This window comes from Calonectris borealis, chromosome 1 (genome assembly GCF_964195595.1).
Source record: "Calonectris borealis chromosome 1, bCalBor7.hap1.2, whole genome shotgun sequence".
NCBI lineage: Eukaryota > Metazoa > Chordata > Aves > Procellariiformes > Procellariidae > Calonectris > Calonectris borealis.
Window position 1 is genome coordinate 140,410,170 of NC_134312.1, and position 26,721 is coordinate 140,436,890.

The window sequence follows — 26,721 nt, forward strand, 5'->3', positions numbered from 1 at the left end:
TCCCATCTTCTCTATATCCTATCTTCGTGTGATCCCACTCACTCCATTGTATTTAGCTCCTATTTACAATTCCTGATGGCTCACAAACCACATTTTTTTCCTTTCTATTCTGCTATCCAGCCATTATAGTAAAGTACTATGAACTGACATCCCTCCAAAGCTGTATCTCTGCCCAGTTCAAGAGTATATTTGCTAGTCCACAGAGCTCTAGCTGAGTATGTACTCTGGTGAGCTGCTGTATTTGACAAGTAAACCCCTTATATTTACTGCCTATGTTTGAATTTAGAATGACAATCATGAGAAGTTTACTATTAAGGAATCGAGTTTTGACCTTCTTGGCCACTACATTACAGTTCTGGAGCAAAAACAAGGAGATGATAGTTTCTGACACAGTTTTTAAGAATCATCAGAGAATGTTCACCTTTATATATGCCATTGTATCCTCCATGGACTTCTCCCGAACTGGAAATTTCTTCAACATGAGCCCCTTGGTCAGACGTAAAGTATACAAGAGTTTTATTACTCAGATTATATTTCTCCAGCACATCCAGAATCTGCCCTAAAAAAACCCAACAAAACAAACAAAAAAAAAACAAACAAAAAAAAAAACAGAAAAAAAGAACAGCTTTAAAGTCTTCAAGTGGCTTTTTTCATTAACCTTGACACGTACAAATATTTTTGTCTTTATGCCTTTTTAAGATTGCTTTCCATATAAACATTATTATACATAGCAATTGGCACTATGCAGCATACAGTAGGAGATAACTGCACAAGGATTGTTGTGATCAGGACCATGGTTTGACTGCTGCAGGGTTTCTTGAAGTATAAAATGAGAAGATTTGTGCACATCAGAGAAAAGGGCTGATCCACAGAGAGCCAGTGACCTTTCGAAGCAGTTGCTCTCAATCAAGGAAACCCCTCAGCAATAAGATTCAAACTGCTGAGGATATCTGAAAGAGTCTCAGCATGCAGAACAGAGCTAAGAGTTTGGGGGTAAAGCTTTGCTGCCTAGCAACCTATAGAGGCAGCATGGCAAAAATCTCAGTGTGAGTGTTAGAATAAGATATTCTAAGAAAGAAAAGGAAGTTAATGTATGGACTGCCTCTGAAGACCACATGGTTTCATTATCAAACCTACTAATTAGTCCCTAATTTCTCATCATATAAGAATAGATATCAACTAAACTCAAAATGTGCAAGGTAATAAACGCACACGTGCACATATTTAGAAGAAGAATCCACATGGATATGCTCTGAAACTCCAAGGCACTGTGGGCTCACATTTCATTTTCACAAAGGGCTCCTCACACTACCTTGGCACTGTGGAGAGCCTTGCAGTTCACATAAATTACATTTAAACCTATTTAGACGGAGCTCTTTAAAGAGGGTTTCTATATGAATGAGAGTGAAGTCGTTCTTTGTAACTTGCTCCAGTGAATTTTATACTGATTAGGAATCTAAAATTATTGGTCCTGGAAACCGACCAAAGTATAAGAATATACTTCTTCACATTAGCCTGCAAATGAGCTTTAACCTTGTCCTTTAGAGATCCCAGAGCATATAAAGATAATTCTGTCTTCACAACCTTTTTATCTTTATTCTTTTTACTTAAACGTCCAAGAATCATCCAATTTGAATGTTAATTTTGATTTGCTCACCTGTCCACTAAGAATTAATTCATCAGCTGATGCCCAATTACTGTGTCAAAGAGGATGAGATAAGAACTTTGAAATACAGAGCCGCCTTTAATGATTTTCACATCATCATTTCTGTTACCATGCTCTTCTTTCTGGATAAGGAAACTACTATTTCTACTTGTCTTTTAATGTTATAGCATTCTAAAATTGCCTTGTTAAAAAGGTTGTCTGTCTTCATTTTTCATCAACTCAAATGATTGGATCATGAATAAAGGAACACCAGCAGTTAAATAAGTGATACCTGTTGGTCTTATTTGTAAACTAGGAGCAAAGAAGAAATGTAAGAGTAGGAGAATTTGTTTATGTAAATTTTGAAACCTCGTGGGAGTTGAAATTTCCCAACAGAGCTGAGGAAAATCTGTTACAAAGGCTGACTTTATAAAGTTGGTGGGTTGAGGGAAAATCATGCGGATCCATCTGACAAGCCATTCGCTTGCTGCAGCAGGTGGACTTAGTGCCAGGAAAGAAAGAGGCAATTTCCCATTGGCTTCTGAGATTGTTTGGAGAATGTACTTGCTAAGTAATTATAATATGCCTTGGAAAGGTGGCAATGATGATAAAAAAGTGGAGTATATAGATAAATCAGGATATTATGTGTGGGTATTCAGCCACATGACCTCCAGAGTTGCCTTCGAACTTGTATCAATCTATGATTTTATGATTTTATGATGAAAATAATAAATAGGATTGCACAAATATATGTGCAATGACATGTACAAATGCATTTTTTTTACCTATACAGTTTTGCTTGATGAAATTGAATTTTCAAATTCATCCTGTACATAAAACAAAATGAAAATAAAACAAGAATCCCACTCAGTACCTCACATTAAATGATCTCTGGTGATCAGAGACATCTGCTGTCATTCAATAATAGCCATTTTGATGTCCTGATTAATCTGGGAAAAAATGAGAAGCAATGAAAAATGTCTTGCTATCACAATTAATTAAATAAAGCAGTCATCATTATGATGACTTTTTTTTTGGAAACAAGGTTGAGTAGCTTGACTTCACGTGAAAGGAAAAAAAAATTCTGACACTCAAGTGTTACCCATTTCAGAAAAAAAGCACCCCAATAAAATGCATAGAAAGTCTCATCCAAAGCTTGTTGAACTTAATGGTAAAACTTCCATTTCCTTTGTTTGGATTATTAAACACAAAGAGGATTGGCTACTTTCAGGTTAATTAACAAATGCTAAAATGACAATTTATTTTAGCAACAACATTTTTCAGTACAGATGGACTAATAGTGGTAATTCAAATAACATACTCATCAGAGAATGGCAATCACAATGCACTTGCAGAAATGAAGCAAAACTTCCATTTCTATTTTCATTTTGAACACTGACATCTTCTAGAATGAAAACTATAAATAAGCAATAAAGTGTGTGCTACCAGGAAATAAGCCCCATTAAAGTGCATTTGACTGATGTGGCTACTGTTAACACAAGCAATACATTCACTTATTGGCATTTCTAAATGGTAACCAATACAGAAGAAAAATGCAAAGAATGTATTGTGGATCTCTATGAAAAGATATCTTTCACATGTAATATTATACCAATTTTGGAAGCAAATACTACAAAGTAGGCAAAATACATCCTTTTCTGTTTTCTTATAACAATTTAATTTCTTTTTTACTCTAACTCCTCCACTCTTATTATTTCTGTAGATTTCACAGAGACTTTAGAATTGAGTTAAAATTGATGTATAAACATTCCCAGGCAATGCCGGTTAATGAACAAGGAAGAGTTTCATCCGACCTATTTTAGCTGCCTAATTTTGGAGGAGGTGAATCACAACTGCAAAAAGGCCTTTTTTACCTGTTGATTAAAAAAGAGAAGACAGGCAAATAACTCAAAACTAAATGCCTTCATATTAGACACCAAGGACAATAAGATGAATCCTACCCAAAGTGCTAGACACGTAACTACATGAGCAACACACTTTAATGACTGTGGTGAACAGATAAATGATGTCTGAGTAAGAGAAGATGGTAAAACTGTATTGCTTCAACCATAAAATATGATTGGAAGGGTATCATATGTCATGTGCTCTTGAATTACAAGAATGGGATTTCAGCTGGCTTAGTATCCCCTTTGAGGATACTATTGATGGTTGCAGAAAGCAATACAAATTTTAAAAGACTTTTTGGATCTAAAGAGTTTATACATAATACGAAACTGTAGGATAAATAAGCCAAAACACTGGGAAAACTGTGGCTCTGTACAAGCAACAATAGCTTGCTATCCCCAGTGTAGGAAATTATCAATAAATATGGAAGGATTCTTGACTGAAAAGACTCACTTGAAAGCCATGTTCTAAAAAATTAACAGCTGCACTCATCTCTGTGGTTGCTAACGTATACGTTTTTCTGATTTGAACAGAACAGATTTGGAAGGACAACATTTCTGAACAACAAAATCAATCTAACACTGAAGGAGCTGCATAATTTCTGAAGTTATTTAGCAACTAGAATTTCAAATCAAGTTTCTCCTACTATTGCCATTCTAGGAATGTATACCCCAACATAAGTAGCTAATGTTGTAGCAGACAAAGGCATTAGATCATTGGACAGTTTTCTTTCATTTGTATTTTTTAAGATACAAAACAGATTAAGGACAGCATTAAGATGTTACTTGCTTTAATTAGTATGTCAATGTTCCAAAATTTAAGTAAAGCTTCCTCCAAAATATACGGAGGACTGCTCTCTACATTCTGCTCTCCACTCTTGCTCCAAGCTATGTTAAATTATAAGGAGTTTTTTTCATTCTCAAAGTGAAAATGCCAATTTCAACGGAGTGATAGCCATGTGAAAGTCTAAAGAGCAATTGGGTCTGTTCTTTAGAAGGAAACCAAGAGTGCCATGCCACTATTCAACTTCTCTAACACAGCATGAATGGTAGCTGAACCAGCCTCTCTAATGCTGAATGTAATTTCTGGAGTTTTGAACCATGTAAAACTCTTTATTGTATTCATCTACATTAAGATATAGGGTTTATAAAAAATGATTATTCTTTTGAAAACAAGGTACAAACATTGAAAAACAATAATGTGTTTACAAATGTGTTAGTGATTTAGAAAATTGTTCAAAGGTTTAGTCAAGCAAGCACATGAAAAAATGCATTTGATTCATGAATTAGCTTACTGTCATTTGAAGTCAATAGGACAGAAATGTTATTTGTGTTAATTTGAAATAATTTAGATTCTTGCTGAAATTATGAATAAAAAGCTGTAGAATACAAAATACCTCTGTGTAATCTAGGCATTAGGACAAAATAGTCTATTCATGAGGAAAGCTTTAAAGCAGTTTGCCAGATTTGAAGAAACAACAGGATTCAGAAGGAGCGTTAAGGATCTGTCTCAGGACAAGACAGTTGATGATAAAGGGAACTCCTGTAAATATAACATTCTTTTCTGACTCCAGCAGACTTTCACATTCCTCTGTTGTATCCAGAAGGTTACACTAAGCTTGAGACAATTATTGGACAAAGAGTGATCTGGGAAGATCAGCCATCACATCACATCTCTGCCTAGAAGAGGTAGTTTGGTTTTGGTTTGGGTTTTGTTTTTTTTTTTATTTGCTGTTTCAGAATTCCCTACTGATACTAATGTTTGTTTTTTAATAGCATCATTAACCAGAATCACAACTAACTGGAAGCTGAAGGGGTTCACCTCTGTGCATGGCAAGCCAGGAGTGCTTTTAATACATGCATAAACTCCTACAAATTAACCCTACATGCATAAGTATCTGGAAGCTCAAACTTCTCCCAGAAAAGGTATTGATGCCATTCAACTATATAGCTACTACATAGTAAACCTCTTGGGACCCTCTTCATGCTACAGAAGTTAAAATAAGGTAATTCCACAGTTCATCATCTCTTCAGGGCTCAAAGGCTAAGATTTTCACCTTATGAAAACTTAATGTTGCAACTTCTGCACACCTTCATTCACAAGCTAACAATCATTTTAATCTCTATGTTGATTTTGTGTGATGAAAAAAGATACTTCACTTTTTTAATACACTGCTCTGATTACCAAATCCACTGACTAAAACCTTTGTATAAAAACAAGCTTAGTAACTAAGACCAAGACATCCCTATCTTAATTTTAGCTTTTGTATATTTCAGGTTTATAAATATGCAAATGTTTCTGTGGTATGCTCAGAGCCATCCAGTTTCCCCTTGATAAATATGTAAATCAGTTTGTCTCTGCGGTGGGGAAGTAATTATCACTTTCAGACCTAGTCATTGAGCACAACACTTGAGGTAAAGATGGAAAATAATAAAACCATTGACAGCAATACAAGAAGTGGCTGCACATATGGTGAACAGTATATAAACTCTGCATGCAATTTGTTTAACATTCAGAGCTAGAACACAACCACTGGAAAGTGGAAATTCTGGGATGAAGAAATAGATTGATGTTATGGCACATTATCTAGCCAGTCAACAGAACACATCCACCTAAGAAGATGAGTGATTCTACATAGAGGAAGCATTGGCATATGGACCTAAAAGGTGAGAGTGAATACTAGCTAATATAACTGTTTGACTAGAACAGAAAACAAATGCATAACTAATTACAAAATGTTTAATCATTCCTGCAGGAAGAAAGTGGAGTATAGATTCAGTGGAAAGTCTTGAATCGGTCCTACTGTGCTACCATTGTTTTTAAAGTTATGCTATGGAAACAGCCCATACAATGAAGTTTTCTCCAAAGTACAAAGCTGGAATCTCAAATATGCTGAATTCCTACTACGATAGCTTAGTGGGATCTTCAATATCAACAGGACATTCTGCCAAACAAGTAGCATCTGGTTCTGAAAAAGCACATCTATATTAGTGTTTTATTTCGGAACAGGAGTGCACATTCACAGTAAATCCAATCATGGCCACTTAATATATTTCTGTTTACATAGTGAAGCCCTCTTGGATTTTGTGACCTGGATTCCTTTCAAATTAAACTCGAGAATGGACTCTGGGAATGCACCTCTGGCACTCACACTACTGATGGGCATTCAGTCTACGGGACCACAGTAGAGCTGGTCTGAAGTGGATTTCCTGTCTCTGCTGGCACGCTGACAGTCTCTCTCCAGCTTGGAAGACAGTTCAGACCTGCCACTTTTGGCAGTTCAAAACATGGTAGGATTGATGAATCCTACAGTGAAACTCTGGTGCTAGAGTCAAGCTCCACCTGTGCATATTCTAGATACATAGAGGGTGGGATTTACATACAGTGTGCATATCTGCATCTGATATAGTTACTATAAACATTTTTTAAAGTCAATGAAGCAAAAGAAGCATTTTCATATGCAGCTCACCTATCTTAAGATGAATGAATTTGGCTGCAAAAATTCAGATTTCTTTTCACAGTGAGGTAAGGCGAGGTAATTGTCCCAGATTTAACTACCTACAATTACCATTCAAATCAGTAGTTGTTAGGCCCAGATAGTCTCTAGAACATCAAACACTTTTCTGTTGGATTCCCCTAGACTCAGGGTGAGAGATGTAAAATCAGTGTAAGGGCTAGGAGAAGGGCAGTCTTTTTAAAAAAAAACAAGGCAACTTTGGTGTGGGGTCAGCTAAGCTATCAGTATGAATTTGCTTTCTGGTTGGATTTGGATTGCCATGTAAATGTAAACTTGTAATTGGCTTGTGACTGTTTATACAGTCTTATAAGTATAATGTGTCTTTCAGACCCTCAGGATAAATTTCCAGCATAGTGCACAGCAGATTAGGCATGCACTGCTTAGCAGCTATGAATAAATCAACCAAATTTTGACTTATAATTATGCATAAGATAAGTTTTTCCTAGATATGAGTATCACATCTCTTATTTTTCTTATTCATACAGGGTTCAAAATATTTTGTAAATATGAAAGTTGGAATGATACTTTACATGTATACAAATACACGTGGATAATAAAGCACAGAGTTAAGATACGGTTATGAAAGCTGTGAAGACCTATAAGTGTAGCTGCAATATAGACAATGCAGGATGGAAAGGTTTTTATAATTACATCAGTACTATAACACTAATGATGGATCATTAAAGGTCAAAAGTATAACTATTTTGTGGCTATCTCCTTATTAGTATTTAAATTAGCTAATAAATGCATTGCTTGAAATTCACTTTTAGATCTTACATCTGTTGAATACAAGGCTATGTATTTCTAATGTAAATCTTAATTTTTAGCCTGCTTAAAATGCTAAAATATGAGAGATGGTCATGCAATTTTAAGAAGGTCCATTGCATTTGCGTTTTGCATGACAGCTGTGATAACATTTTCGGTAAATTTGCATCTCCATTCTGCACACATCTGAGAATAAGACGCTATTTCATACATACAACTAAGATGCATAATGCAAAAGACACTGCCTCGTTCCGCACTTCAGGTCTCCCATTTTTTCTTTCAGATTTTGGAAGGGATTTCTTTAGGTAGGACCTAGGCAAACTGTAATGACAACCAAAGGATGTTTCTCATTTTTGAATTAGACTGTCAGGTGAAGTTAAGGCTTCAGCTATTTGATCATTCCAATATATGCTGATGGTGATTGATTCAGTAATTGTGGGGTGATAGAAGAAACTCTTCTCTAAATCTTCAAAGGTTTAAACATTTATTAACATCAGAGTCAGTGTTAAACTGAATATGTATATGCTTTTAGATCTAAATGCATAATGCCAACATTTTTCCAGATTAAAGTATGAAGAATTATGAAGAATTTAAAACAGGGCAAGTAATTTAACCCCACATTTTAATCCTCTGCACTTTTCTGAGAATTTCAAAGTATTTGTCAGTATGTTTGTTTCATTTTTATAACTTTTATTAAATAAAATTGGAACTGTGATAAAATTGGTTGACTTTAGAGCCTAAACATTTCTTGTCTTTCAACAACCAAACTTTTTAATCTTTGCTGAATTTTGGAGGTTTTAAACATTTGCTATAAATCATATACCATAAAATTAAGAGGAGTTTTATCAAGATTGAATTAATATTCCTCATGAAATCTTAATTTGTTTCATTTCCCAGCTTTCTGATTTTAATTGTGCACATCTAATCTTACATGAAAGTAGATGCCATCACCATGTACACTTGCTAATTCGCCTACTTCTCTAATTGCTTTTGGGCAACTCAGTGGCTTTTGTGCCTAAGTGAAGCCTACTGTGCAATCACCATCTCCAAACCATGCTAGCTGTGAATGAATCTCTGTACAGACACTGTTAATACCAACAAGAAAGCAAGCCCGACTGTGAAAATTGTCCTCAGGGGAATTTTCCACTAACGAATGTAAACTCCAATCTGTCTTCACTAGATGACATTCTGAACTTAGGAAAAAACAACAAATAAATTGAAGGCCACAAATCTTTCTTTATGATTCAGCTTTTTTCCCACCTTATTCTCCTTCTTTCTTTTTTTTTTTTTTTTCTTCTGGTATGTGAGTGTGTTCAATATGACAATATCTATGCTGATTTAAACTCCAGAGAATCCTTTCAGAAAGGAAGGAAAATAATTTTTCAGGTCATCCTCATTGATCATAGATGACTAGCTCAGACGATTCCTCACTAGCTTATGAAATGGAATTTTGATACCTTAATTCATCTAAGTGCTCTGGAAAAAATATTCCCAGCCTATTCAGAAAGAGCTTTTGTTGGAAGTTTCAGAGTAGTATTCAGTAGAACTGCAGATGTCTACAAGAAAAAAAAAAAATCTGCCTTTTTCTGGTCCAAGGCCTGGAAAGAGAAATATGTCACTCTCGTCTTAAATTGGTTTGGAAATACTGGAGGTCTCTGTTTAGGCCAAGATGTATTTGATGCCCCCAAGACATGGTGGGGGCATGAGATCATGGAGGGCCCTGAGATCATCAGGCCCATTTCTTTGCCTTTTCTCTACCTAATTCTTACTCATGAATAAAGCAAAAATGTGACGTGAAATTACTAATATAGTTATTAATCTGAATTTACAAAGGTTCAACAATATGAATGCTCTGTGTCATTTGGTTTGTTATGGGAAGTTACAAAAAATGGACCTATGAGACTTTCCTGTGCAAAGGCAAGACAGATTTCTGGAAGGGCTCTGCTTTGTATACAAGGATCACAGTGAAATGTGGTTTTTAGGATAAATCTGAAGGCTAAATTTGAGATGAGGAAAGATCATTCACATAGCAACACCACAGATCAGCTGAAATGTTAACATAGATACAAGAAAAAATTTAATCTAACTGTAAATAGTATTTGGGGAAGACAGGAGTTATTGCCAAGGTAAACTCCCCAAAGCACAGATGGCAAATAACCACTGGAAGGCCCCAACTAGCACGTTTCTTACTTATGAAAATAGCATCGTTCCTATGGATAGAGAGACAGGTACAGGGTTAGTCCCTCCCTATTAATGTATTTTTTTTTTAAAGGACTAGTTCTTTCTGAACCTATAACATCAAATCTGTGGAAGCTGTATCTAGATAGACATCCTTGAACAGGAAAGGTTTGAAATCTCCACATTTCACATGAATGGTTCCGTAACAGACTGGTGTTTCAGTATCACATACAGAGAGAAGTATACAATAGCAAATAGACTTCTGCTCTCAAAGGTGCTGGAAAAGCACAGCTAGCTATACTCAGCAACTGACTGTATTGTTATCAAGATTCAACAATTAAATATGACAACAGTAGGAGAGAGCATTTGCATATGTTTCCTATTAGTATATTATACCAGTGCCTCCTATTTAAAACAATTATTTTCTACTTTCTTACTGTGTATTCCTAAAGTTAATCTAGAACAAGGGAGGTAATTAAATGTCACATCAGAAGATCAGTTTACATTCTGAGAGAGAAATGTGATATTATTCTCTAGTATTTTTTGCCAAGAAAGTCCTCAAAGCTCTCTTTAACACAGCCATCTACTTTTTATGAGCAGCACCTGGGGGTTATTGCAACAATGGGTTGAAGAACTACAGCAGAATCACACAAAAGTTGAAATGTGAATGGACTGAGAAATTCGGGATGTATACCTCAGCTCTAAATTGGCAAGAATCTTTAGGATATGTCCTGTAGAAATGTTTTAGTAATTTTTTTAAGAACAACTGCCAATTTTGTGCCCTATTAAAATAATACTGGTAAAAAAGCCATCATAGCAGCACTTTGCCCATAACACCATGCTAAGATGTTCGAACTTTGTACTGTAGAACATGCTGTGGTGGATACAAACTAAATTACATTATGTTTCGCTCTGTCCTGAATCACATCTTTCTATGTTGTTGGAAACTTTGGCTCCAGTCAGGACTTCGTGAGACAGATGGGACATTTCAGCCCACTTTCAGCTGCACAGACATCATCCTTACCTTTGGCTTTCGTTTTCCCTCTACTTTCCTGCTAATGGGTATTTGACGCTTGTATGGTGTTGCTCCCTGCCAGTGAGCTTCTGGCAGCCACCTCTGCTTTCCTTCTCTGCTTTGCCACCTATTGCTAGCCAGCACTGTCTTGCACATATTAGAAAGGTGGATCATTTGTTTCCTATCTTTCTGACATTACGGTTAAACTTTGAAACTAAATATATACCTCTTCTATTACATGGTTTTCACTTCTTTTTTTTTTTCCTGTTTATTAAAAATTAATCAACAGAAAATACAGATTGTTTGGAAGGTTGTGATGCCATTTTTTTAAAATCACAACCTTTTCATACAGCATCCATAGTTGTTAACTTCAAGTCAGCCCAGTTCCACTGACTTCAGTGCAGTTACATCATCCTATGCAAACAGAAGACCTATCCCAGCATGGTTAAAAAGAACAGATATTTACCAGGGTATTTATCATCTTGCTTAGTCGAGTAGCTGCTTTCTTCTTTTCCAACCAAGTCCCTAAAAAACACCTCTTTTTAAAAAGCAAAAGTAGTTTGAGGGACCTGGGTATCTGCCAACTTGAAACACTTCTATATTGCTACATAAAGATCCTGAACTTCTTAACTTAATCTCATTCTCTTTGGATTTAGGAGGATACCTTCTTCAACTCTTAGGGAAGAATGACTAATACATGAGTTGTATGGAACTGAGAAATGTTTATATATAAAAAGAAAGTTTAAATTAAATAAAAAAGTTCTGTTAGCTCATCTAAAAAGAGACACCTTCCAAAAGGAGGTGTAATATTAAAGTATGTCAAATTGCTATCACCCTTTTTATCTCAATTGTATGACACTTTTGTTCATCCTTCTTAAAACCTAGTCTTTCCAGAACTGCTTAAATAATGATGTTCCAATAAGCTATTATCAATAGGGACTGATCATTGTAGGAGATGCAAAGTAATGAAAAGCAGCCAAGTGGAGGGAAAAAATACAGTTGATCTCCTGTGACAATCCATTGGGAAGAACTAGCAAAGAATAACAGCAAAGAAAAACAAAAAAATCTGCTTGTGGCATATGAGGAGCTGACAAGAAAAGACCAAACTCAACTCTTAGATGAAACTGCACCTCTCTCACATCAGGAAGGCAAAAATTTATTTGAAGGAAGATAAAATTAATATTGCAGACACAAAAATACAGTAAAGTTATCTTGACTACTTAGTTCGATGGGACTGCTCATATTAATTTGGGAGAGAGGAACCTGGTGCTAAGGCTCTGTTTTTGGACTGCTGCATCATAACCATATTTCTATATGTATACTACTACATGGGCCAAAATCTCCTTTGACATCTAGGGAAAGAAAAGAATCTACCAAAAGGGAAAGAAGTCTCATCTTCAGAGATGGTAACAGACCTACCACAGACATTTTGTTAAAATCCATTTCCTGTCTGCCACTGAAGTAGCTCAATCATGGATAAAGAGTTTTATAAACAGAACAGGCTTGTTTTCAAACATTGGTTATCAAAGGTTCTGATATTCTCAAGGTATTGCTTTTTTTTTTTTAATCCCTTCTTTCTGTTTTAAAGAAAATGCTATTTATTATTTAACACCTGTAGCAAACTTTTCAATACGTTCATTAAAGGTTTCTTATCAACCCAAGTTGTCAGCAAGAAATTGAATCACAGACTTCCTTAGCTGAAAAAAGAAATTCTAACTTCAGATTTACAAACTTCAGAGCTAAGGAGTCCCAGAATTTTACAAAATGATCATCTGAAAAAATATAATGACAATGGCTCTTCTATACTTTATGACATTGCACGTTATGAAATTTTTCTGAAAGTTTCAGTATGATGTGATGATTGTACAAAGATCATAGAATCACAGAATGGTTTGGGTTGGAAGGGACCTTCAAATAATCTAGTCCAACCCCCCTGCCATGGGAAGGGACATCTGTCATTAGGTCAGGTTGCTCAAAGCCCTGTCCAACCTGACCTTGAACACTGCCAATGATGAGGCATCCACAACTTCTCTGGGCAACGTAGTCCAGTGTCTCACCACCCTCATTGTAAAAAATTTCTTCCTTATGTCCAATCTAAATCTACCCTCTTTCAGTTTAAAACCTTTGCTCCTTGTACTGTCACAACAGGCACTGGTAACAAGTCTCTCTCCGTCTTTCTTATAAGCCCCCTTCATATATTGAAAGGCAACAATAAGGTCTCCTTGGAGTCTTCTCTTCTCCAGGCTGAACAACCCTAGCTCTCTCAGCATTTCTTCAGAGGAATCTTAGAATCACAGAATAGTTTGGGTAGGAAGGTACCTTTAAATATCATCTAGCCCAACTCCCATGCAATGAGCAGGGACATCTTCAACTAGATCAGGTTGCTCAGAGCCCCATCCAACCTGACCTTGAATGTTTCCAGGGATGGGACATCTACCACCTCTCTGGGCAACCTGTGCCAGTGTTTCACCATCCTCATCGTAAACAATTTCTTCCTTATATCTAGTCTGAATCTACCCTCTTTTAGTTTAAAACCATTCCCCCTTGTCCTGTTGCAACAGGCCTTACTAAAAAGTCTGTCCCCATCTTTCTTATAAGCCCCCTTTATACATTGAAAGGCCACAATAAGGTCTCCCCAGAGCCTTCTCTTCTCCAGGCTGAATAACCCCAACTCTCTCAGCCTTTCTTCATAGGAGAGGCATTCCATCCCCCCGATCATTTTTGTGGCCCTCCTCTGAACCCACTCCAACAGGTCCATGTCTTTCTTGTGCTGAGGGCTCCAGAGCTGGACGCAGTACTCCAGGTAGGGTCTCACCAGAGCGGAGTTGAGGGCAGAATCACCTCTCTTGACCTGCTGGCCACCCTATCTTTTGTGCAGCCCAGGATACATCTGGCTTTCTGGGCTGCGAACATGGCCAGCTTGTGTCCAGCTTTTCATCCACCAGTACCCCCAAGTCCTTCTCGGCAGGGCAGCTCTCAATCCCTTCATCCCCCAGCCTGTATTGATACCAGGGGTTGCCCTGACCCAGGTGCAGGACCTTGCACTTGGTCTTGTTGAACCTCATGAGGTTCACATTGGCCCATTTCTCGAGCTTGTCCAGGTCCCTCCAGATGGCATCCCGTCCCTCAGGTGTGTTGACCGCACCACTCAGCTTGGTGTCATCTGCAAACTTGCTGAGCGTGCACTCGATCCCACTGTCTACGTCATTGTTGAAGATAATAAACAGTACTGGTCCCAATACAGATCCCTGAGGGACACCATTTGTCACTGATCTCCATCTGGATGTTGAGCCATTGACCACTACCCTCTGGATGTGACCACCTAACCAATTCCTCACCCACCAGACAGTCCACCCATCAAATCCATACCTCTCCAGTTTAGAGAGAAGGATGTTGTGGGGGACCATGTCAAAGGCCTTACAGAGGTCCAGATAGATGACATTCGTAGCTCTTCCCTTGTTCACTGATGTCACTCCATCATAGAAGGCCACTATGTTGGTCAGGCAAGACTTGCCCTTGGTGAAGCCACGCTGGCTGTCTCAAATCACCTCCCTGTCCTCCATGTGCCTTAGCATAGCTTCCAGGAGATCTGTTCCATGATCTTCCCAGGTACAGAGGTGAGGCTGACAGGTCGGTAATTCCAAAGGTCCTCCTTTCTACCCTTTTTAAAAATAGGTGCAATCTTTCCCTTTTTCCAGTCACCAGGGACTTCACCTGACTGCCATGACTTTTCAAATATCATGCAGAGTGGCTTGGTGACTGCATCAGCCAATTCCCTCAGGATTCTGGGTTGCATCTAATCAGGTCCCATAGACTTATATATGTTCAGGTTCCTCAGGTGGTCACGAACCTGATCTTCTCTTACAGTGGGAGGGACTTTCCTCCCCCAGTCCCTGTCTTGTGGTCCATCCGCAAGGAAGAGAGGTGTTCCAGCCTTCTGACCATTTTCGTGGCCCTCCTCTGGACCCGCTTGAGCAAGTCCATGTCTTTCTTCCATGCGTGGGCAGGGGGAGGGAATGATTTCAAAAGAGAAGTGTGTATACAAAATACAAGAACTAAGCCAAAAGAAAGAGAAAACAAAAAAAAACCATTCAAAATAGTAAAAAATACCCTGAATACACTAAATGAAATATGGAAAAAAAAAACCAAACCAAAACAAAACAGGTAGGAAAGCATAATGAAGATTCAGTATCAGTTTTTCTTAAACAGCACCCTAAATTGAAACATAAATGCCTTATTTTACAATCAAGTAGTGAGGGAAAAAGCTGGAGAAGAGCTTAACAGATAACTGGAGAAGTTATCACTTTAGTTATCACATTACTAGCCTGCCTTTCACTAATCACAGCATCATTACTCTAGTGCTTTCCCTAACCTTAAAAATTTTATTATTTATCTCATTATTATATTTTATTATTATACAGAAAGAGATAAAAAGCTTTCTGTAATGCAAAATACACAACTGGTTTCTAGAAGAATAATGATCTTTGGTAGTATTACCAGCCTGTCTATTATAAAGTGTGGTTGTTTTAGCAGTCAGATGTACCATTGAAAAAAAAACAGCCATAGTCAATAAAAAGGCAGTTCTACCAACCTCATCAATAAGAGCTTATTACCACCTGGAATTTGAGCCTTGTGATTCAGCAGTTTGAAATTTCTGCATGGCAATTCACTAACAGGAACCAACCTGACAATGAACAATAGTTTACAACACAGAATTTATATTGTCATAAGCTTTATTGTATGATTATTGTTTTCACTGAGAATTAATTCCCCTCTTTTTTAACAGTATGGTCTCAAAATAATTAACATACATTTCAAAAGAGGCATGAAAAAGTTTCATATCTCTCTCCAAGAAACAGCAGGGATGATTTTAAAAAAATCTCTAGGATTCTCAGTATCATCACTGAAACTGAAACGCACATCGTCAGTTTTAGTTTTTTTCTACAGTTAAATTGAGATGCAGCCAGCTATGGATAAATGGTAAAAGGCTGGAAGACATTTCCTGGATCATCACAGAAACTGTTCATATCATTATAGTTCATGTGTTGGTGAAGGTACTTAATTATCCTTAAAAAATACCACTTAATCCCCAAGACCAGAAGAAAACCTGAGTTCCTGAGTCCAGGTGCACATTCTAACCATTTCCCACCTCCAACATGGATCAAGACCTGGAAGGATAAATGGCTTGCTTTCCCCCCTTTCCCGTTCCCACGCCAGCTAAATTAAAGTCTTAATGCTTTACTATAGATCCAGAGCTGGATTAGTAGGCGACTGGCAGCAAAGCTATACCTCAGTAGGTAAGTCTGAACATCACCTCTGTGCCTCAGTTTTTCTTCTGGGAAACAGATTAATGAGATCCCCCTATCTTACAAAGACTTTGTGAAAATGCTTATTTGCGAATCTGTTATATACTCTAGCAAAGTAACGCCACAGAAAAGATGAGAGATGTCAGAGAAATCTGTCTTCAAAACAGAACTTCAATAGTGTGTGTTAAATAAAACATGAGAATTCATATTTAACAATGAGGAATACACCTACTGTTGAGTAGCTCTCATTAAGAAGGCACTCTGTGATGAGGAGACAGGGTTCCAACGGGAAAAGAAATGGCATGTAAACATATGCTTAAAAACTGTACCATAAGACACAAGCATAGGAAGATTGATTTTTCCAGTCTTTGAGTACTTGACTTCATAGCCTTACAATGTTCACGAGTGCCTTCTGTGTGCTTGTATGAATGTATAATTATTCATGGACTGTATCAGTTATATTAAGGTACTGGGTAATCCACTACAAAACTATCTGAAGGTACAAGGAAAGGGGGTGGGAAGGTTTAAACGCCCAGATTAAAAATCCTTAATATCTTTAGTTTCTCTGCTCCTCTGTTTCACATTTAGGCTTCTTTCATAGAGATGAAATTTCTACCAGCAACATCCTTCACCTACTAGCTCAGTTGCATCTTTTATTAAAACCATGATTACAAGCTCTATAAATACCTAGACAGATATTGCTTTCGGTGTCCAAGCGTTGAAGAAAAAGGATGGCAAAATCATGTTCATAAGTCAGTGCTGAAGGTTTCAGGTTCACAACAGGGACACTTTCGCCAAAGCGAGCAAAGGGAGCTGTAAATCATGTCTCTCTGCCATCCTGATCCCCTGCTCTGGGTGACTGACTTACTAAATTCCTGTAGAGTTTCTCTGGGACAGGGCAAATGCAATTCCTCTTAACAGCTTCACAGCATCTGTGCTAAAAAGGTTGCTATGCAGAGGCACTCCACCAACAAAATCTTTAGCAGCTTCCTTTAAAATGCTTTCCCAGTCTGTATTTTGGAGATCATCTACAATTTGGATAAAGTTAGCCCCATTCAGTTTCCTGGCCGCAACCTTCATCCAAGTATGCATAGAAATCACTGTATTCCTGCAGGTCGATTTTGGCTTAAATCTTTACTGTGTTCTTAATCCCATTTATAATGACTTTCCCACCCACCTTAAGCAAGGAGCAAAATCCAACCATACCATTTATATGTGAAATTAAACCTCAGGGGCAAAGGTTAGACAAAAGTTTGGTAGTACATTTTATTACAGAACTTCCTATTCTCATTGCCTGGAGAGTCGCTGGGATTCTCCTATCCCTGGCTTATCTAAAACAATCATTGAGCTTTCTCCTACTAACGGAAATTAGCTTGTCTCAAGAGCAATGCTAATTTTTTCACTGATTAGAGCATTTTGATCACAATGTTAAATGTAATTTCACTGTTTTTGTATTAGACCAAATTTTCAGAGGTTCATAACTAATAGAAAGCCTTTAAAATTTTGAAAGTTATATGATTACATTTTTGTAATGTAAAATGCACAATGCACTACCACATCTTGTGCTGACAATTTAACTCCTGCAATATCAGATGCAAACGAAATCCGTTCAGCAGCTGACAGCAAATTTTGAACAACACAGCACTACTGCCACAAGCTGCATTACACTGAATTTTTTCATCATAGAGTGCACATTACTAAGACATTATTTAAACTTGACTGATTAAAAAATGCTATAGGAGTGGCTGCTTAAGATGTGCTTTGTAATCTTGTAAATAATGTTCTAAGAAGGAGTTTTGCTGTGTACAAAGGTGTAATATAGAAAAAGGAAACTGTGCTTAAGGAGGATTAGGTAGCTCAGGAGGCTTATCATAGTGGAAATGGGAGTCTTTCATCACTTAGTCACCTCTTAAATTCAGTCCCATTCAGTAGTGACTGAAAGTCATTGCTGCTTAGTGCCATATGAAATGAGTTTGGGTTTTAGCCCAGATTGTAACTGGAAAGCATCCACATCATAAAAGGCAGAACGACAAGCATCTGTAATCTGCGCCCTTATTGACAGTTTTTCCAGATCTGACCTAAAGAGTGAATGTGCTTCAAGAGCTTAACTAGTGCCTTAGTTGAAGAAACAGTCTCTTAATGTTAGGGTAAGAGCAGGATGGCAGAAGAGGGTGGGAAAATGCCGTTCTAGTCACAGAGTACCTGTTTTGGCTGAATACCTTCTTCCTCAGAGATGCTGGCTGAACGTCTTTCATGATAACAAAAACAGCTTGAAAATAAACCTGCTAGACTTGAGATGTATACCAGTATAAATTCAGGAAAGCAAGGTCAAGGATGTACCATTTGCATCAGGCATCATTCTCCAGGTTTTCAGTTCCATCTTTAAGTTTTCAGGCTCAGTTAAGTTCATTCATAATAGCTGGATAAAACGATCTGAGCCTGATTATCTGCCACTTCTGATAATGTGGCATCATTCTGCTTTGCTTATCTTTTAAATCGACTTTGCACTGTTACAAATGACTACATCAGGTGAAAAGCAAGGAAAAATTAGGCTTATCTCTGCGTACAAGATTTTTTCCTGAAAAAAAAATTAAGGATAGCTCATTCATTTTTTACTCAAAGCAATAGGAATTTATTTTTTTCCTTTCATATTATTAATGTTTATTTTGATTTGTAACATAATTCAGAATTCTCAGAAGATTTGTGGTACATTTTTAGATTGATCCTAATAGAGTAGGATTATAAATAGAGATTGAAAACATACAAATACTGTAAAGTAAAATAAAGATGTAAGAATTCACAATAACAGCCACTAACAATTATATGTAAAAGAAGAGACACAGATTTCAGATGAAACTTACCAATACTATGCTGTTTCCCAGAAGGAGACTAGTTGCTGCTAATTATAGGAAAAAACATTAAAAAACCCCAAAACATCTAGGAATACAATTTCAGGGCAGAATAACTTGAAATAAATATTAAAATTATATTTTAATTGCTTTGTAAATAAAATTAACAAGTCAAGTTTAAGAGTTCATAGGCTTGTAAGTTTAAAATAATTATTTTAAAATGAGAAAGAAAATGCTTTTACTAAGAAGACAGATCACATGCTATTATGAAGGCATGTAAAAACTGAGAAATTGGGGGACTGTAACATGCTTCAGAACCTCAAGAATTCTTTGGCTGTAAATTTAGACCCTTCTTTTTGTTTTGTGAATGGTTTAGACTATGATACCTTCATCAGAGCAAGAATTTTACTAAAAGTCTAAAAGTGGGCATAGTTCAGTTTTCTGTCTCCTAAATATTTTACAGTTTTTAAAAAGTAGCTTTCATTTTTTTTCTGAAAACATTCTTTCATCTATTCCTAAAGCAGTGGTACATCTATTACTAAAACAGAGAAAAAAGCCACAGGGGTCAATAAAAATGGCTTATATTAAATTGGAATGGTTTCCACTTAGACCCTTGATTCACATCATTCAAGAGTTGAATAGAAGTTAAAAGTAGAGGATGTGATCAATCCACATACATTGCATATTACCTATTTAAACATGCACACATTCATCAGATAAAAGGCATATAAGCATTGGGTTTTTATCATCTCACATTTAGGCACTGTAGGAATTCAGATCCACAGCATAATCTTGTATATATTATTGATATAAACTCTTTTACAACACTAGGAAATCTAATTACAGAACAAGTAAATTAGATGTTTCCACAAAGATCTGGAGTTGACTTGGCAGAGCTTTTGCTCTTCCTTTCCTCTTTGAAAGCACTGTGTGAAGATACACATTTATAGACAACTCTTCGTCACGATAACAGCTGAATCAAAGAAAAACAGTGTGAAAAGTGGCCTGATTTTCAGTTAGTCCTACTAGATTGTAACCTAGCTGGCCTTACTCAATGAACTATACTTTGCTGCTGCCTTACTGTATTTCATTATAGGCCACATATTGCCCCAGAGAGTTGTGTGGCAGAGTATCACAAAAGCTTTGACAAGTCATAAATGTTCCTCAGGTAAGGTTCAATTTATTCAGATATCCAAGGTTTTAATTACATAAGTACTTTCAGATAAAAAAAGTTAGGCACTGTATTTCCTTGCAAGGAAAACCTATTTAAGATACCATTAGCATCCTCAAAATTTGTCATCACTGTAGTAACACAGAATCACCAAATGGTTTGTCTTGGAAGGGACCTTCAGAGATCATCTAGTCCAACCCCCCTGCCATGGGAAGGGACATCTAGGTCAGGTTGCTCAAAGTCCCGACCAACCAGACCTTGAACACTGCCAGCGATGGGGCATCCACAACTTCTCTGGGCAACCTGCTCTAGTGTCTCAACCACCCTCATCGTAAACAATTTCTTCCTAATACCTAATCTAAACCTACTCTCTTTCAGTTTAAAACCATTGCTCCTTGTACTGTCACTACACGCCCTGCTAACAAGTCTCTCTTCGTCTTTCTTATAAGCCCCCTTTATATATTGAAAGGCAGGAATAAGGTCTCCCCGAAGCCTTCTATTCTCCAGGCTAAACAACCCCAACTCTCTCAGCCTTTCTTCAGAAAAGTGTTCCAGCCCTCTGACCATTTTTATGGCCCTCCTCTGGACCTGTTCTAACAGGTCCATGTCTTTCTTGTGCTGGAGACCCCAGAGCTGGATGCAGTACCCAGGTGGGGTCTCACAAGAGAAGAGTAGAGGAGTAGAGTATCATGAGTGTATCTTGCTTCTGTTTGCTTCAGTGAAGAGTTCCTTGGTTCCTCTAGACTGACTTCTAAAGGTTATGTCTGATTTTGTTTCAAAATATGAATTGACTTTAGTGAATAGTTTTTTTCTTTTCTTCAGCATATCACAGGATCACAGAATGGTTGAGGATAGAAGGGACCTCTGGAGGTCACCTTGTCCAAACCCCCCTGCTCAAGCAGGGCCACTTGGAGCCCAGGACCATGTCCAGATGGCTTTTTAATATCTCCACGAAGGGAAACTCCACCACCGCTCTGGGCAATCTGTGCCAGTGCTTGGTCACCTTCAGAGTAAAAAAATTTTTCCTGATGTTCAGGGAGAACCTCCTGTGTTTCAGTTTGTGCCCATTGCTTCTTGTCACTGGGCATCAATGAGAAGAGCCTGGCCCCATTCTCTTTGCACCTGCCCTTCAGGTATTCATATACATTAATAAGATCCTCCCTCAGCCTTCTCTTCTTCAGGCTGAACAGAGCTCCAGTCCCAGATCTCTCAGCCTTTCCTCATAGGATAGATGCTCCAGACCCTTAATCATCTTCGTGACCCTTTGCTGGACACTGTCCAGTAGCTCCATATCCCTCTTGTACTGGGGAGATATGGAGCTACTCTCTTCACATATAACTCTATCAAATCTTTTAAGATATTTCAAACACAAGTTACATGTAAGATGCATTGGGATTTATTTCCACTCCTTTTCTTCTAATTAACTAACATTAGATGATGGTAATATTTTCTTGGCATAACTTGATCCTAAGACAGGTCAAAATCATGGCAGAGAGGCAGTTAAGCTTTTTTCAGCTTGCAGGGTGTTCACATAATAAAGATATCCAGACAAGGCCCCCAATCTACAGTTACCTAGCTTGTGCCAGACTACAGTTTCTGAGACTTTTTTACACTTAAGCCATTCAGTTGTGATTGTTCTACAAAGGATTAAGAACTGATATGTAGTTTTGCTACTGTTAACAGAAAAATAAACAGCCATTTGCAAAAGTGGTGTTGAATTAGTTTGTCTTCACACAGCTTGCATGCAGGTCTACAGGGGGCTCCAAAACTCTTTGCAGTGATCTGTTTTGGATTAAATTAGTGTAATGCAATTTACAGCAAAAACAAGTTCTGAAACTATCTATTTCTCTTCCTATACTCAATCAGGAATGAAGGAATGAAGGAAGGGAAGAAGGGAGGAAGGAAAAAAAGGATAATACTGCATTCATTCATTCATCATTTCTTTTTCCATTTTTAGACTGTAAGATTATTTTATCTGCTCTCATATGAGTTATAATTAATAGCATTATAAGGTGCTTAGCCTACATTGAAAGAAAATTAATGTTATTAGCCAGAGAATAACTCTCTAAGGCATGTCACACGCAGTGACATTATAACTGTGAATGCTTTAAACATTGAATGCTGTTATACACACACCAGTATGCAAAAGCAGTAGACGTACGTGGTCCCAAAGCTTATCTAGTGACTTTGTATTTCGTATTTTTGACATGGACTGTAATCATACTCTTCAGTATTGGTTTAACAAGTCCCAAACATGAAATATTCAAAGGAGTATTTTATTCATGTGTCTTACAGGTTTTTCTCCTCCTAGCATGGAGATTGCCTTATAATTGAATTATTGTCCAATTAGGTAATTGATTCTCAATAAATAAACAAATGAAAATGGAGAATTGTCTTCTACTTAGAATTCTCAGTCTGAGTGGACTTCTCTGTCTTACTAGAAAGGCTGTTGCTTTTTCTCTTGCAAATGGCAGCTAAAGTCTTTCTGATTCTAGCTGATCTCTCAAATCAGGAACAATATTTCATTTGCATTCCATGGTCCAATCTTGATACAATTTTTTCATCACTGGTACCTGACAGTCCGAACTTCTGCTTCTACTTCTACCTTCTCTTCTACAACTTTTTTTTCTGTTTTAGTCATCCACAAGGGTTTTCTACCATATTTCCCACTCAGCAGATAACACATTGTAAGTTTCTTTTAGAATTGTGTTGAAGTTGGTGTTTCTTTTCCTACCACATGCCAAATATTTCTGATGTTGTATTATAATGCAGTTTTTCATGCACTCACTTTTTCTTCCTATGCTTGTATTGTCTTTAATTAGATGGTTTTGCAGCATATTGTTATATCTGGGCTATTTTGTTCTTGTTGCTTTTGCAAGTTACATTCATCTATGCATAAATACTAATTTATGTCTAGTGAATGATAAAACTTTCTTTTGTGGAAAGCTTATAGTTTTCACTTTTTCAGCTTTTCCAGACAATTTTGTTTGACTTTTCTACTGTAACATCTTCAGAGGCATTCTAAGAAAATACTGGTTACTGACATCAGCAGTACAGTAAATAAATTTACTTTGTCTGACATAACTGATGCATTAAGACTGGAATTTTCAGTGGAGGTTAATGGAAATAAGTACTCCCTTCAATTGGAAAAAAAAAAAAAAGAAAAAAAGCTATATTATTCCTTCAGACTCCTTTGGAAATGTAACTTTTTTTCATCATTCTAATAATGGAGGAGAAAGTAACAGAGGAACTAAACACATTTTCTACCTCCTGGAGCAAATACACGATCTGTCAACAGAGGAGTCTTACAAGACATAAGCGAAACCAAGTAACCAGACCCCCAACTGAAATAAAATTTGATGCTTGTATACTCGTTTATGACAGATGAGGATCTGTTTCCTGATTGATTAAGCTAGCTCTGCTGCCCTTGATGCTCCTGCGATGGCTTGTAAAGGACAATACATGAGGAAACTCATGTATGTCCTCCCTGAGTTTGTTTGAAATTCCTATGTTATCACCACTAAATTTGCATCTCTGATTTATCCCAAGCTTTTTTAATAATATGCTTCTGTCCTACAGTTTGGTTTGTCTGACACATCTCCTAAGAGCCTGTGGTCATTCTGGAAGAGAGCAGTGGTTTTCAATGTGTTACCACCTCTGCATCATTAAATAGCCTGAAACAGCAGCATGTCAGCTGCCTTGGTTTCCAACTTGCTGTTTAAACACCAGAGCCACTCTCCTGAAGAAGGCAGCAAAATGTAATGGCAGCAGAAAATGACCAATTAGGCTGGGATAAGCTAAATATCATGGAACAAAAAAAGAAATAGTAAAATCAAACACAGACCAGCTAATGCTCAGTAGCTTACTACAATGTGGATGCAAACAGAAATGACAACACATGCATACTTTTATCTCATTCAAGCACTTCATTGACCAAATGCTGGTGGCCACTGATAGAAGTGATAAAGATTCAGGGTGTAATACAACTGGAATGAAAACCACTCTCTCTTTACAAAATCTGATTTACAAAAGAGTTTTTTTCGGTTATCTCCCACATTGAAAACCTTTCCTACTAAGTGTATCACAGTTTCCCACAAGGGTTTTCCCCATTTTTGCAAATACTGTACTAAATACATTATAAATCACTAAATGTACTGTGCTGCTGTTTGTCCCCTACCTCCTGCAACTAGGCCTCTTGATGTAAAATATGCAAAAAAATATACATAATGTTTAACTGCACATGCTTGCATAGTTTAAAAATATGTATGCACCAAAGTTGAATATCTGTTTATAGCAACTTAGTAAGGAAGCAACATTTTCTTGAAGAAAGCCTCTTTGCACTGGGCTGTACTGGGAACAGAATCGACTTGGGGTATGTAATGTGAGGTAATCTTTACCTCCTAATACTACTATTCTCGAATATGGTTATTTTAAAATATGAACTGTTAGTTGTTTTCACAGTGATTACATCTGGAATCAGAGAGTCATTCCAATACACCTAGAGATAAGAAAAGCCTGTTGAAAGATGTAATGATCAACTACTCTCCAACCTCAGAGAGAATGGAAGGCTTGAAGGGCAAATTGTTTGGTTTTGTCTATTCTTCATGAACAGAAGTGGACCTCACCTAAGTGACTTCACTAATTTCAGAGAACTCACTAAAATAATTAGCAAATTACTTTTGCTAACAGTGTGTATTGTAGTCACTTTATTTGAAAATATGTTGATATCAGTATCATATGGTCACTTTTCAAGTTAGTATATTGTTTTATGAGGACAATTGCAGGGTCCAGATGGCACCCAGAAGCTCATGTGGTTGGATTCAACTACTCTGTCTCAAATGTCCACAGTTAAGGTGTCCATATCTGTGCTAAATCCATAGCGTATAGACTATACCTTCATAGTCAAAGAGAGTAGGCATTTATAGGACACAATAAATTTGGTCATAAAGAAGATATTACAAGAGGTCAGATTATTGTGCCTTTCTTTCCCTTCAGTATAAAGGACAAGTATGTCATAAATACTGTAGACATCCAAATCAGATAAACCTGCATTTGGTGGACATGAATGCAAGTCTTCCATGAATTCCCTCCATTGATGTTAGAAGCACATGTAACATACCTACACTCCAGTCCATTTCCTCCACTGCATCCCCGTATAAACCATGCTTGCTCTTTCCTCTGAAATTTTTTGAAGCATATAGAGCAGTATGGACATGAAGATAAGACAGGACAAGAAGAAATGGTGCATCAGTGTTCCTGGAAAAACAAAACAAAACAAAACAAACCCCCAAACCCTTAGTATATTTCATAACAAAATTTCTACCAAAAAAAAAAACAAACCCAAAACCCCAAAAAAGAGTAAAAGGAATGCTGTAAGTGATTACAGGGTAATCCTGAACACACACACACACACCCCCTCTCCCCGCCCCCCCCCGGTAAAAATGCAATTCTTAACTGTATACTGAATTGAAAGCAAAAATAAACAACAAAATCTAACTAATTACTGTTTGCTATATATATAGAAAGAGGACTTGTTTAAAGCCAGGAACATAGACAGAAATTTCTGTCTATAAGCACCTCTCTTCATTTTACAAGTACATATTTAAAAGCCGGAATAAAATTGCTGTTCAAAAACATACCTCTGGAACTACATATATATGTGAAACACAGTTACCTTCCTCACAAGGTCATATGGAAGCTGATCAACTAGACTATTATGAGGACCAGGGTCAAACATACCATAGTATCATTGACTATGTCGAACCAAGTATACTAGTACTTTTCCTCTTTCTTTATCCTGGACTAAGGTATATGACCAAATCTTCTCTTGCCACTTAATGTTCTGTGTGTGTATGCATGTAATCAATACATAACACTACAAGCATGTTGTATCAACGAATAAGTAATTTCAAAGTACATACTAATATAAATGAATATTTTTCATCTCACAGTAATGAACAGTGTCCATTGTCTTCAGTCTATTTCCTGAACTGATACAAAAGAAAGAGTGCAATAAATAGACTTTCTGTAAATTTTGCTGTTCATGTGATCTGTCAACACGGTATTTATGATCAGTTCCAGCAGGCTGTGAAGGCACAGCTCAATTAAGAACTTTTTCTAATGCATTATTTATACAACTTTACTTAAAATTGTGCAGTACTAGCCAAATTTACTGCTATACGCTCTAACAGCATTTGTAGTACATTAAGCATATTGTAAATAACAGCTGAATCACAAAAGCACTACGCAGAAAACTTGTCTGGATCTCACCTTAAAGCACACAGATAATTACAGAGTATTTTTGGCTTTATTTACCATATTTTCCCTTGCCAATCTGTGGTGGGTAAAACCTGTGATTCATGTCAACATC

The 26,721-nt window shown here is 37.0% G+C and overlaps 1 protein-coding gene across 2 annotated transcripts in view; it reads right to left on the minus strand.

Annotated features, from left to right (window-relative positions):
- Positions 1 to 26,721, minus strand: part of STS (steroid sulfatase) — a 134,854-nt gene that overhangs the window by 54,573 nt on the left and 53,560 nt on the right. For both annotated transcript variants that reach the window (XM_075133606.1, XM_075133614.1), the window contains exons 7-8: positions 25,471 to 25,607; positions 422 to 559 (exon numbers count right to left, since the gene is read on the minus strand). In XM_075133606.1, coding sequence (XP_074989707.1) covers positions 422 to 559; positions 25,471 to 25,607 — 275 coding nt within the window. The remainder of the gene's footprint in view (positions 1 to 421; positions 560 to 25,470; positions 25,608 to 26,721) is intronic.